General features: G+C 41.8%; 1 protein-coding gene across 1 annotated transcript in view; it reads left to right on the top strand.

Moving 5' to 3' along the window:
• Positions 1-4604, top strand: part of LOC119905839 (DENN domain-containing protein 2D-like) — a 28733-nt gene extending 24129 nt beyond the window's left edge. Inside the window, exon 14 of the mRNA XM_038723192.1 lies at positions 4356-4604. Coding sequence (XP_038579120.1) covers positions 4356-4604 — 249 coding nt within the window. The remainder of the gene's footprint in view (positions 1-4355) is intronic.
• Positions 4605-14691: the final 10087 nt, after the last annotated feature.

Below are 14691 nucleotides of genomic sequence, written 5' to 3' on the forward strand. Positions count from 1 at the left end.
GAAAATATATCACAATCAGTAGATAAAAAATTACATACAATCGGAGTTTTTTTGGATTTACAGAAAGCTTTTGATACCATCGATCACAGAATATTATTATATAAATTGGAAAAATATGGATTTAGGGGAAATGTATATTCTTGGTTAGAAAATTATTTAACAGACCGTTTTCAGTACGTTAATTTAAATGGAGTTGCGTCCTGCTTTCAGAGAATTAATTGTGGCATTCCGCAAGGCTCTGTTTTGGGCCCCAAGTTATTTTTGTTATATATAAACGATATTTGTAAAGTGTCGGATGTTTTAAATTTTATTCTTTTTGCGGATGATTCAACAATTTATTGTTCTGGCCCAAATATTACAGAGCTTGTGTTGGTGGTAGAGAAAGAATTATATAAACTAAAGAATTGGTTTGATTTGAATAAATTGTCATTCAATTTAAATAAAACTAAATTTATGGTATTTAGTAATAAAGAGATAAATAATGAGATCAGGATTACTATTAATGATAATGCATTAGAAAGAGTAAATCATATAAAATTCCTTGGAGTAATTATTGATTGTAAAATGACATGGAAACCGCATATTTTTAACGTTCAGAAGAAAGTATCAAAAACGATTGCAATTTTGTATAAGTTGCAATATATTTTGAACAAAAATGTATTACATTTACTTTATTGTTCACTTGTCACACCATACTTAACGTATGGTATTGAAATATGGGGAAATACATACAAAACTAGAACCAATCCAATTTTCCTATTACAAAAGAAGGTTATCAGATTAATTAACTACACCACCAAGTAATTTACTGTTTCATCAATCAAAAATTTTTAAGTTTTATGACTTAGTTGATTTGTATACGTTAAAGTTTATTTATCAAGTCAAATATAATAAAACTCCTAAATGCTTGCAATTATTATTTACCCAGCGAGAAAGTAAATATAATCTTAGAGGATTATGTATATTTAATCCACCACAAGTACATTCTACATTAAGAGAACACTGTTTATCAAATAAAGGAGTTAAATTGTGGAATAGTTGCTGTAATGAGTTAAAACAAGCCATGTCTATTTTTCAGTTTAAAAATATCTACAAGAGAATAACATTGGAAAAATATTTATTAGAATGAAAATTAATTAAATAGGCTTGTTTCTGTTGTGGACAATGGTCCACTAATGTGTTACTGTTAATTTTATGAACAGATGTTGTCATTAATGAGTTGCATTTATGATTCTAAAGCTAAGGGCAGGCACAATAAGCTTTAGCTTCTGCCTGCACCTGGTCATCTATAGTGTTTATGTTTTGAATGATTTGATTGAATGATCTGTAAATGACCAAACCGAAATAAATGAAAAAATGAAATGAAAACTTCAATAATTTCTTCATCTAAACCATCAACCTGCCTCTTAGACTCCATCCGGACTAGGCTGCTTAAAGAAGTTTTACCATTAGTCAGCACTTCTCTACTAGATATGATCTATCTTTATTAACAGGCCAATACAGGCCAAGTACCACAGTACTTTAAAGTAGCTGTAATTAAACCTCTTCTGAAAAAGCCCAAACTTGATCCAAATGATTTAGCAAACAACAGACCTATATTTAACCTTCCATTTCTCTCTAAGATCCTTGGGAAAGCAGTCGCCAAACAGCTGTGTGACTTTCTACAGAGCAATAGTTTATTTCAGGATTTTCAGTCAGGATTTGGAGTTCATCATAGCACAGAGACAGCACTGGTGAAAATTAATAACAACCTCCTAATTGCATCAGACAAAGGACTTGTCTCTGTACTGGCTTTATTAGATCTTAGCACTGCATTTGATACCATTGACCATCAGATCCTATTACAGAGACTGAAACATTTCATTGGCATTAAAGGAACCGCTCTAAGCTGGTTTAAGTCCTATTTATCAGATCGATTTCAGTTTGTACATGTTAACGATGAATCCTCCATGCGCACCAAAGTTAGTCATGGAGTTCCACAAGGATCTGTGCTCAGACCAATCCTCTTTACTTTATATATGCTTCCTTTAGGCAATATTATCAGGAAATATTCCATAAACGTTCATTGTTATGCAGATGATACTCAGTTATATCTATCAATCAAGCCAGATGAAACTGATCAGTTAGCTAAACTTCAAATGTGCCTTCAGGATGTTAAAACCTGGATGACCTGTAATTTTCTAATATTAAACTCAGATAAAACTGTATTGTTCTGGGGCACAGGCACCTCCGTGACGCATTATCTAAAGATGTAGTTTACCTGGATGGCATCACCTTGGCCTTCAGCACCACTGTGTGGGATCTTGGAGTTATCGTTGATCAGGACATGTCGTTTAAGTCTCACATTAAGCAAATTTCAAGGGCCAGCTTTTTTTCACATTCGTAATATTGCAAAAATCAGGAACATCCTGTCTAAATATGATGCAGAAAAACTAGTCCATGCATTTGTTACTTCAAGGCTGGATTATTGCAATTCCTTATAATCAGGCTGCTCGAAAAAGTCCATTAAGACTCTTCAGCTGATCCAGAATGCTGCAGCCCGTGTTCTGACAGGAACCAGGAAAAGAGATTACATTTCTCCTGTCTTAGCTTCTCTGCATTGGCTTCCTGTAAAATCCAGAATAGAATTTAAAATCATTCTTCTCACCTACAAAGCGCTTAAAGATCAGGCACCATCTTATCTTAACATGCTCATAGTACCTTACTATCCCACCAGAGCACTTCGCCCCCAGAATGCAGGGTTATTTGTGGTTCCTAGAGTCTCCAAAAGTAGAATGGGAGCCAGAGCGTTCAGCTATCAAGCTCCTCTCCTGTGGAACCAGGTTCCAGTTTTAAATGTAAATGCTCCGTATAGCGCCTTTCTAGTCTTTTTGACCACTCAAAGCACTTATACACTAGATCTGCATTCTGAGCCTAAGTGCTCAAATTGAAACTAACATTCACAGGGCAAACCAGGGTTTGGGACCACTATCTTGCCCAAGGACACTTCGACACACCAGGATCATCACATCACATCGGGGACACTGATTTAGTCTTTAGACCCACCGGGGACACATATTAAGTCTTTAGACACTGAGAGGAAACATATTTAGTCCTTAGACACACTGGGGACACTGATTTAGTCTTTAAACACAGAAGGGACACTGATTTAGTCTTTAGACCCACTGGGGACACTGATTTAGTCTCTAGACACACCGAGGAAACTGAGTAGTGCACATTTTAGTTCAGTGTCTTTCTTAGACAGTTTTCTGTTTTTAAAGAAAGGCATGAAGAAAGCAGCATGTGGGAAACAGGAAGTTCCCTCTCTTCTAAACTGAAAGTCACATTTTAGATATGCATTAGTCACTAGCCATCTTATTTGTGGTGTTGCAGAATTTTGGACAGCGCTCATCCTGGACAGTAAAATGTTTCTTGGGAGACGTAGGCCCAGAGACAGAGACCTGACCTCGGTTGGAACTGGAAAAGTTTGATTTCTGGTAAACATCAGGGTCAGGGCAGACAATGTAAAGGGCTTGATACGACATTATGGTGACAGAATAGTAAAAATGAGTTGGGTGGAAAATGGCTGCAGTGCAGATTTCTCATTTGTCTGTGTCACATTGCATTTGTGAAGAGGCCTGGATGGCAGGTACATATCATTAGTAACGCTTTAGGGATATCATGATGCTATTTTATTTAACCAGCGTAGCACATGGCTCATGAATGCATAAAGAGACTGTCTCCAGCTGCGTCTTCTAACCCACCATGCTGGGGGGGACAACTAATAATGTAAGGACTATAGATTTTAGCATGAGATAACTGAACAGCTAGAGCCACCATGCTGTAATCTGCACTGTAATCTAAAGTTTTTATTATCTTCAAGTTATTAATTTGTCATATACACAGCTGTAATTGGGTGAATTCACAGAGCTACTCATCTAACTGCATCTCAGAGACTGCATTTACAGTCATAGGAAAAAGTATGTGATCTATTTAGAATTTCCTGGATTTCTGCATAAATTGGTCATAAAATGTGATCTGATCATCATCTAAGTCACAACAATAGACAAACACAATCTGCTTAAACTAATACTGCACAAACAATTGAATTGTTTGTTTTTATTGAACACACCAATCAACAAACAAAGTGAGGCATTCTGTATTGTATGGCCCAATGAGCGGTCTGTGTAGCAGCACTCCATCGGAGGATATTGCTGCACACATGGTGATATTGGCACCCCTTTGGCCTGGGACACCCACTGTAGCTCTTTTTCCAATCAAATTTTGTCCTTGCAGGCGTGTTTTTACCATGTGGAACACAGCCTTGTCCATGTAGCTAAAAACATAAGGTGTGTGATGGTCTTCAACATGTCCAGAGGGATTCCATGGGGGTGGAAGACGTGGTTGATAAGCAGGCGGGCTGTTTCCAGAGAGGTGGGGAGTTTGGGCAGGGGAATGAAGTGGGCAGACTTAGAAAAGCGGTCGACGATAGTGAGAATGGTTGTGTTTCCGTTGGGCTCCAGCCCAGTCCACCGATCCGTGCGCCCACTGGAGGACCTGGGAGCGGTACAGCGGATTCCACCTCCCAGACCACGGAGGCGACAAGACAGGAGCATCGAGTTTAGTGTTGCAGGATCCAAGGCGGTAGGAGAGGGTGAAGTTGAACCGGTTGAAGAACAGGGCCCATCGAGCTTGGCAGAGTTAAGCCTCTTGACGGTCACTATTTATAAATGAAGTATTATTTTAATGACAAACCATTTATATATGAGTTGTTAATGGTTCATAAGATCATTTGGAAAGTTAAAAAAAATTATTTCATAGGCTAACTGCCTGTTTTTTGATACTGTCCCGAGAAAGAATAGAAACAATCTCAGCATAACTCATAAATCTACTAGTGGCAAAGTGCAAAGGATGCTGCTAAGACTGCCTGAAAGATGCCCCAGCTAACGTTACTGGCGGCGTGGAAAAGCCTCACCGTTACAGGCCTGGTACCTTATCTCTGAGACAGATCATCTATCACTACCAGCTCATCAATGATGTGCTTAATGATTGTATCTGATAAAAAGTATTATTCCAATGAAAAAACATAAATGCACCTATGGTTCATACAATCACGTAGAAAGTTTAAGGGAATTATTTAATAAGTATTTACCCTCTTAAGTAAGGACTATCTAGGCCATACAAAGCATTTCAAATGAGATTGAAAAAAGTCTCAGGCTTCTTAAGTCTCAGTTTTTTTATGGCCTGGGTTAACACCCATTTAGTGTTGTTTTTGGACGTCTCGGCGGTCAAGTAAGCAACAATAAATACGTAACGTCTGGTTAGGCTTTCAAAATAAAACTAGTGAATAACGATTTGAAAACAGAACATTACTTGTGTTCCATATGCAAACGAATAAAAAAAACTCAATATTGACTTTGTGTTTAAGACAGGAAACAAGTGAAAGTATGGTTTCTGGTCAAGCCACCCATCTCAACCATGTCTCCTCCTTACCATAGACCACATAAAAAATACGGGCCTTAAAGCAGCGCTATTTTGACCCTCGGCGCATCCAGTAATCTGCAGTGTGCACTCACTTTAGCGCAAGACCACACTGAGGAAGAACAGAGAGAAGTGGGCTAAGAACATGGACTGTATATAAAAATAGACAGTGTCCGTGACGTCACCCATTGGTTTCTGAAGAGCTGTATGTGATGAAGTTAGCTCAAGCTAAGGAGCTAAATGCTACTCTGCATTAGCACAGGTAGCTTCTACACCCCCGGTGCTGTACAGTGGAGGTTGGAACCTGCAACCGTGTTGACCAGTACAGCACTGGGAAAGGTCATGGACTTCATCAAGAAAGCACAGCTATCTCAGCACAACAAGAGCAAAGAAAGACAGACCCGGAAATTCCAAAACCTACAGTCCAGAGACAGCTGCACTAACAGAACAGGAGAATTGTCTTGGAGGAAAAAGGACAACAACCCCACAACACATGAAACAAACAGATGGGTGAAAAACTTGTCAGATAGGGAACTCACCCAACCAGAGAAAGACGTTCTGGCCAAAGGATTAAACTTTGCCATTACACCACAGCAACTACCTATAGTAGACCTCATCACAGCCACAGAATCGGCCATTAGGAAAAACAAATTAACAGAAACAGAAGTGGAACAGCTCAGACTAAAGGTATCTGCAGCCCTTTCTAATGTGAAGGCCCCCCCTTCCAACCTCACCATCCAAGAAAGGAAGGCTGTGACATCTCTGAGCAAGGATCAAAACATCACTATCCTACCTGCTGACAAAGGAAGATGCACGGTAGTCCTTAACACAGCGGACTACCAGAACAAAGTCAACACACTACTAATGGCCACAAACACATATGAGACACTGAGACGAGACCCAACCAGCGGATACAAGAAAAAGGCCATAGAATGTCTACAATAGTTACAGAAGGACAACACCATCACCCGTGAACAATATTACCGTTTGTATCCGTTCGTATCATCCAAGCCATTCCATGTATTTATGGACCCCACTCAGGCCAATTCAATTAAATTTTATTTATATAGCGCCAAATCACAACAACAGTTATCTCACAGCGCTTTTCATAAAAGAGCAGGTCTAGACCATACTCTGTGATGATATTTACAGAAGCCCAACAGTTCCCACCAAGAGCAAGCACTAGGCGACAGAGGCAAGGAAAAACTTCCTTTTAAGAGGCAGAAACCTCGAGCAGAACCATGGCTCAGGGTGGGCGGCCATCTGCCTCGACCGGTTGGGTGAGAGAGAGAGAGAGAGAGGGTGAGAGAGAGAGAGAGAGAGAGAGAGAGAGAGAGAGAGGGATGTAAGGAGAGAGAGAGGGGAGGGGGGCAGCCTACACAATATACACACAGAGGTACAGACAGTGAAGGTAATGTTGCTATAGACTAAATGAAAAATGGTACAGATATTTATAATAGTGTTAATGGTAACCATCGTAATGTTAATGATTATAAAAACAATAATAACAATAAGACTAGCAACAATAGTCGTTGCAGTAGAGGGTGTCGAGCAGGAACACAGGGGTAGCAGGTGACCCGCAGCCACAGATCCAGACTCCACAGCTCCAGAGCCAGAAAACCTGCAGGAAGTGATAGGAGGAGAGGGACGAGAAAGCACAAGACTACCAGAAAGGGGAGAAGTTGTGTTAGTAACATGCAATAATGGGATAAGGTTGCATACAGAGGGAGAGAAAGTAGAGGAGAGAGGAGCTCAGTGCATCATGGGAAATCCCCCGGCAGTCTAGGCCTATAGCAGCATAACTAAGGGATGGTTCAGGACTACCTGAGCCAGCCCTAACTATAAGCTTTATCAAAGAGGAAAGTCTTAAGCCTACTCTTAAATGTGGAGATGGTGTCTGCCTCATCAATTATCAGCAGCATTAACTTGGTCACCTACAACATTGTCAAACACATTTCTACCATCTTAGCTCCTTTGGTGGGAAACACGCCTCACCACATCCAAAACTCTATTGACTAAACAAACTTCAAGGACTAAAACTGGATCCAGATGAAACCATGGTATCCGATGACATGACTTATTTGTTCACCTGCATCCCCACCATAGAGGCAGTAGAAACCATTAGGAAACGGCTAACACAAGACAACGCCCTGGACAACAGAACTAGCCTCAGCCCTGACCAGATCTGTAAATTAATCGACCTCTGTCTAAACACCACCTACTTCCAGTACAACGGAGGATTCTACAGACAGAAGCATGGCTGTGCCATGGGCTCACCGGTATCCCCGATTGTGGCAAACATCTACATGGAAGAAGTGGAGAACAAAGCCCTCAACTCCTTCAGAGGAATAGCACCGAGCCACTGGTACAGATATGTGGACGACACTTGGTTCAAAATTAAAAGCCAGGAAGTGCAAGCCTTCACAGAACACATCAACTCTGTGGACAGTAACATCAGGTTCACACGAGAAGATGTTCACAACAACAGTTTGGCCTTCCTGGACTGCGCTGTACACATTGAAGAGGACAGGAGCCTGCAGATTGGCGTTTACAGAAAACCCACACACAGACCAATACCTACTCTTTGATTCACACCACCCACTGGAGCACAAGCTAGGGGTCATGAGAACACTGCACCACAGAGCAGAAAACATACCAACAAGCGCCCAAGCCAGAGAGAAGGAACAGAACCACCTGAAGGGGGCACTTGCAGCCTGTGGATACCCTAAATGGACCTTTGTGAAGACAGCCACAAGATCCAAGAAGAACAAAACTACAGGGGAGGAGGAAAAGAAGGTCAAACGCAACAACATTGTGATTCCATACGTGTCTGGAGTATCAGAGAAACTCAGGAGGATTTTCAACACACACAACATCCCTGTGTTTTTTAAACCCAAGAACACACTAATGATGCTGGTCCACCCCAAAGACCGCACACCCAAACACAAGAAAAGCAATCTAGTGTATGCGGTCCAATGCAGTGAGGAATGCACAGACCTGTATATTGGGGAGACTAAACAACCACTACACAAACGCATGGCTCAACACAGAAGGGCCAACTCCTCAGGTCAAGACTCTGCTGTCTACTTACATCTGAAGGACAGAGGACACTTGTTTGAGGACCACCAGGTGCACATTTTAGACAGAGAAGATGGATGGTTTGAAAGAGGTGTCAAGGAAGCCATCTACACCCTGGTTGAGAAGCCGTCATTGATCAGAGGAAAAACGTAAACCTAACAAACGTAACCTATTGGCCTCAGGTGAAGATACCAACGATGGTCATTCAGTCTTGGCCACCGTTAGTCCTAACGACTGGAACGACTGTCGTTACAGCAACCAGGAACACTAACGAACCAGCAGTATTGATGACCCTGGCAAACAACCACACTGAGGTTAAATAGCTGAGTTTCCCTGCCAGTCAGTCAGAACTGAAGAAGTCCTTTGGATGAGGGACGAAACGTCTTCCAGTATCTTCAACCAAGTCCAGTTTCCCTTTGTTAAGAGGTTGTGTGGTGTGGGGACAGAGAGGACCCAAACGCAGCACTCTGAGGGAAGGAGGTTTATTGAGGGAAAAAGGGTGAGAGGGACTGGAGTGGAGGGAGAGGTGGATGTCGGGGAAACACAGGTACGGGGAACCAAGGAGACTGGGGGCCAGGGAGCTGGGGAACACTGGGGCCGAGGAAGCGAGGAGCGGTGGGAGAACAGGGAGGACGCCGTGGGGGAAGTCTGAGGAGGAGAGGGGCGGTCGATGAGCCCAGCCGACTGAACGGAGGACAAGGGTGAGTGTACCTGGGAGGGAAACAGAGAGACAGGGTTAGAGATGACAGAGACAAAGCACGGGGGAAATGTGAGAACAAAACAAGAAACATGAGAGCCTGTACGTGGAGGTGGCATTGGGTATGGAGCAACAACGATCAAGCGAGGATGGTGTGGAGAACCGGGGTTGAAATACAGGCAGGGATGAGGTAATTACTGGCAGGTGTGGCAGGCTGACGAGGTGGCTGATGAGGTGGCTGATGAGGTGCAGGTAGTTGGCTGGGCTCAGGAGCAGAGGGAGAGAGAGAGAGCACACAGGGGAGAAAACACAGGGAGGCAGGCAGGGAACAGAAAACCAAGGAAAAAACAGAATAACTGATAAGGAGAAAAAAACCAGGACACTCACCGTCAGCCGGGTCAGCTGCCACCACAACACCCTTGACTTTAACCTTCGTTGGGTTACTATATTACTTGACATGAATAACAGCAGGGGGGGGTATTCTAACGTTCTAACAGACAGGTTTGTTCCTTGAGAGAGAGGGAGTGAGCCAGGAAGTGCTGCACAAATATATGCTCCTCAATACAGCTCCTTAATCAAAAATTTTAAATATGCATAGTAAGATTTGGAAAATCATATGTGGCGTTGATAATTATCAAAATTATAGGCTAATTATGGGAAACACTACTTTCCCTTCCACCCCACTTTACCCCACTTTTTAACTAACATCATATCCATAACAGCAGCAAGGAGTGTGGTTTTTCCAAAGCATACAGCATTAGACCTAACGTTTCTTAACGCCACCTTCTGTCATAGTCATGGGGTCCAGGAAATATATACAATCTGGGTACATGGTCTTCTCTCCTTTGCTACAGAGTAGTATCTGAGTATCTACAATATACCTCAGTTGCATGTTTTTTCTGTTGCATGTGACCCATTTGACCCTTCTTCATGCCTCCTTACAAAACACATTCCGCGGAACATCCCTGAGGGTCATCTTTTTTGGCCTGTCAACTCTGGTCTCACACAGACGGTAGAGCAACACCTAAGAGTTCAGTTTAACACTCACTTCTAACTAGGCATGTTACATGCATATACAAGTGTCTGAAAAACATAACATACTGATAGATGATACACTGAATAAATGATACATTCTGTTCATATCATGCAAATCAAGGTTATCACAATTCGGGTAAGGTCCGGTGACAACTCGGTTCAACATGTGCATCTAAGTGCATAATAGCACAACCTGGCACATCGATCCTCCATCTAAACTTTCCTATACATTTCTGTGACTTCTTCCTCTGTCTTCATTGATAAATATGTAGAGTTTACACTTTTCAAATATATTGATTAATATGATGTAAGTTTTCCTGATATAAGGAGGTTAAACTTATCACATACTGACTAAGCGACTACTCAAACTACTACGGTGCTTTTATACTGTACCATTTTCTACTTAATAAACTACTTAGTATGCTATAGTACTTTATAGCATACCTTATCACTAGAGTATATAAAAGTGGAATACCTAAAATAGAATACACTGTAAATGATTTGCAAATTTTGGGCTTTCACGGTAACTCATAGTCCCTCAGTTCATCATATCTTCTCTGGACTGGTTGGGGAGTTGCTCCAGTTCTCCTTGGGTAATCAGTAATCACAGCAGCGAGAGCATCTCGCTCTTGTTGAAACAGATCACGTTCCTTTGTCAGTTGTCTCACTGTGGAGTGCACCTCTGCAAGCTCCAGTCGGCGTCGGGCTGCAGATGCTTTGGCACATTTCTCTCTTTGTCTGGATATCTTCATGGTGAACGATGATCAACCTGAACGATGGTGAGTGCAAGTCAGCCAGAAACTTAGGATCAACCTGGGTTGCAGTTCCCCTGCTTGGTTGTTTCAAGGTGGTTTCTGCAGTGGTGGGCGGTGGTTGAGCACTGCTTGTGGATGGTGGTGGTGTAGTACTGGTGGGAGGCAGCAGGGCATCACTGGCAAGAGGTCGTGGTGTAACACTCTGCACTGGTGAGGGAACCAGTATATGGGTCTCCAGCTGATCCCCTCCATCGTTAAAACCCGGAGGATCCTCATCTGATGATCCCAACAGGCTGGGGGATGGGAAAAACAGCCATGAGGGCCCAGGCCTCGGCAACGGCGAAACTACATGTGCTGCCCTAGGGGTGCAAACCCTATACTTGGACCCATCCTGACAGGATCAAGGGGAGTTACCTGAAGCCTATGCTGGGAAGATATTTGGGCCCTTACATAGTTGTTCCTGTTCTCTTGACCTGGCTCTCAAAGAGGGGATTACCCTGGTAGACTGCTGATCCAACCATGGCCTTCTGCCAGGATTTTATCAAAATAGCAAAATGGGTTATTAGTTTCACATTTGTCACATTAGAGCTTTCGCATCGTATTTACACTCATTGCTCAGTCTTGTGTCTGTATGGATTATACATATATTGTCATACAGTGCATAAATCCATCTACACCTGTCAGATAACTGTGAAATGCCTTTTCTACCATATTTTGTCAAACTCGGTAAATAAAACAATTTTTCCTGCTTTTAATGTAATAACTTCTTTCTTGGCTGCAGTGAACAGAGGGATGCAATAATTTGTTCTAGTGGACACCAAATCATATTTGTAAGTTGTTACAACAGTGCTCTTAACGATAATTACTCCTGATTGCTCTGTGTACGTTTTTGTGGTCCACCTCCTACAATAAACTGATTTCAATTGAATGTTATAGGGTGGAATCAGTAATGGGTATCTTTTTGACTGAACTGATTGGGAGTTGCCAAGTAACACTGGGCCGTACGGTAGGAGATTTAATAGAGTTATACTGTCAGGCTTTTCCTCTATTTCTTTTTCCTGAAATATGTTTTTTATTTTTAGTGTTGTTCCATAATAATTTAGGGTACAATTCGCCAATTCACGGGTTTCATGCGCACATATTCACTGTCACCGATTTTTTCCATTGGAGGAACGATGGCTACCTTCAGATTTTTGTTTAGTGGACCCATCTCTATCTCCTCATAGACTTGGAGTGGGTAGGTTCCTGTGATCACTTTAAGTTCCCTATTTATCAGCAATCGAATCATGGGATATACACAACATCTGATGACCATAACTATCAGCATGAACGTTCCAATGATCATTCCTATCACCTGCAGAATCTTTTTCCAGGATAGTTTACTGAACCATTCCCAAACTGTTTATCCTAGTGTTCCTGTGTGAATGCTGCACATGTTCATCTCAGATTACTTTTAATGTTTTCAGCATTTTTGTGAGGTTCCCTTCCTGGCCTGTATGCATCGATATCACTGCACAACACTCATCTCCAAAGTAGTCACATACTCCCTGATCTTCAGCTAACAGCGTATCTAGAACAAACCTATTCTGCATGGCCATCAGAGACATTGAGCGTAATTGCTCATTTATGGCACATAACGTGGCTATAGTTTGATTAATAAACCTCTGTTGGTTGTACCACAATTAGTTTATCCACCTACTACTGCGCGCTATATACTGAGCGTTCATAATTTACCCAATAAGTGGTATTGAGCCAACTGCCTTTCCGGAAATTATCCAATCTTCTCCTATGGCGTGATGGTCGGAGGGTACTACTTTGGGCTCCTGGTTCCATGTCACATAGATCTTATCCTTTTCTCTCTCCAATTTTCAGGTAACCTGACCTTTATGTGCTCATCGTCATCGCATAGCCAGAACTCATCCACTACTGGAAGTGTACCCTGAAATATAGGCGCGACAGAAAATTGCCCTATTGAGTCATTGGTATATCTTATCCAGAACCTTTGGCCTTCTGGGACTGCCACTTGCCCACATTTGATTTTTGCGCGCCTGGTAGTGCTGGTTCTCATTATTTTACCCCCATAATTCTGGTGGGGATATCATGGTTCTGTCCAACATCTAACTTTTGGTTTTCCATTGTTTCCTCATCTGCCACGCAAGATGGATATACCGTAGATCTGTTTCTCTCTACTACTGTTGGTTTCCATGGTTCTAGTTAGGGATCTAGGTAAGTGGGACAATATTTCCCTTCTTTGAATAGTCCTGCCATCATTGGAAGTGTACATGCCGCAAAACAATCACTATGAAAACGGCCGCATACCTTATAAACCGGCATTTCACGGGACCCAAGGACACTTTACACATAATTACAGAACAACAAAAAGTCATTCAGGATTGAATGCCTTGATAAAGAGCTGGGATTTTAGTAGGATCTTTGAAAGTGTCCAGACAGGGAGCATTTTGGATCTCTGTGGGGATGAGTTCCAGAGGGTGGGGGTTGCGACGCTGAAGGCTCTGTCCCCAAAGTCCGGAGTCTGGTGTGGGGAACAGAGCATGCCCTTGTACAGGTGAGATGTTAGCTAGCGCTAACAGCCTTCACTTTTCCAGCCACTGGGGAAACTACAGACTTTTATTAACAGACACACAGTGACCTATACAGCACAGTTACTACCAGACAGAAACTTACTGCTAATATATTCCTCTGCCAACTTTCACCATCACATTCCGCTCTCGGTCATTTGTTCGGACTCAAATATTAACATTGCTGTATCTATATTTTTGACAGTAGATTTGGTCACATTTTCGAAAGACCCATAATAAATTCATAAAAGTACCAAAATTCATGACTGTTTTTTGTGACAATGATTCCATCACAGAAAAATTTGAGTTGTAGTTATTATTTGAAACTCAAAGAGCCATGATATGTATGTTCTTTAGAAGTGTATGTAAACTTTTGTCCACAACTGTCCACTTGCAGAAAATCAGGTTGTTTTTTTTTTGTCTCTTTTGGGAAATCTAATATATACACTCACAATGCATTTTATCAGGAATATCTGCTGTCTAATGCAATCAAATATGACAATAACTGACATATATTCTGTTATTACCGATTTTACTGTGTTCCTAATATTGTCTACCCCATTGACATACATGAAGGGGGAACAATAATAGAAACACTTGTTAAATATCTAAGCTTAGTAAAAGTAAAGATTTATGGCAGAGCTGTTTGGATTGCAGTAGACTGCACGCCCTCTTAATAAAGTGCTTGGTGAGGTATATTAAATAATTGTATCTAATGTTTAATTATCCTCCCCTGGAGTTGGCCTTTTGACATGCAAAAACTAGAGACATCACCTGGGGTTCGGTAAGGATCTGCAGAGACTTAATCAGACATGCATCGCTTAAGGATTGTGTATTCAAAGAGCCTTAGTAACCTCTCTCACCATAAAGGTGTCACTGGAGACACTTAGCAGGACAAGGGGCTGTCCGACCCCTCTCTCTCCACAGGTCAACCTGACTCTTTTTCCCACAGAACGCTGAGCCATAAAACACCACTCCCTTCTCTCTTTTAGCCAATGTGCAAATGTGATAAGCCAGGTTTGCGAAATGGGGGGACACAACTCCTGCCTTCTTGAGCTAAAACAATGTTTAAATAATTCTGTTTAAA

Source organism: Micropterus salmoides, unplaced genomic scaffold (assembly GCF_014851395.1).
Source record: "Micropterus salmoides isolate LMB-PRFRI ecotype aquatic unplaced genomic scaffold, ASM1485139v1 Ms_hic_scaffold_16, whole genome shotgun sequence".
NCBI classification, from domain to species: domain Eukaryota; kingdom Metazoa; phylum Chordata; class Actinopteri; order Centrarchiformes; family Centrarchidae; genus Micropterus; species Micropterus salmoides.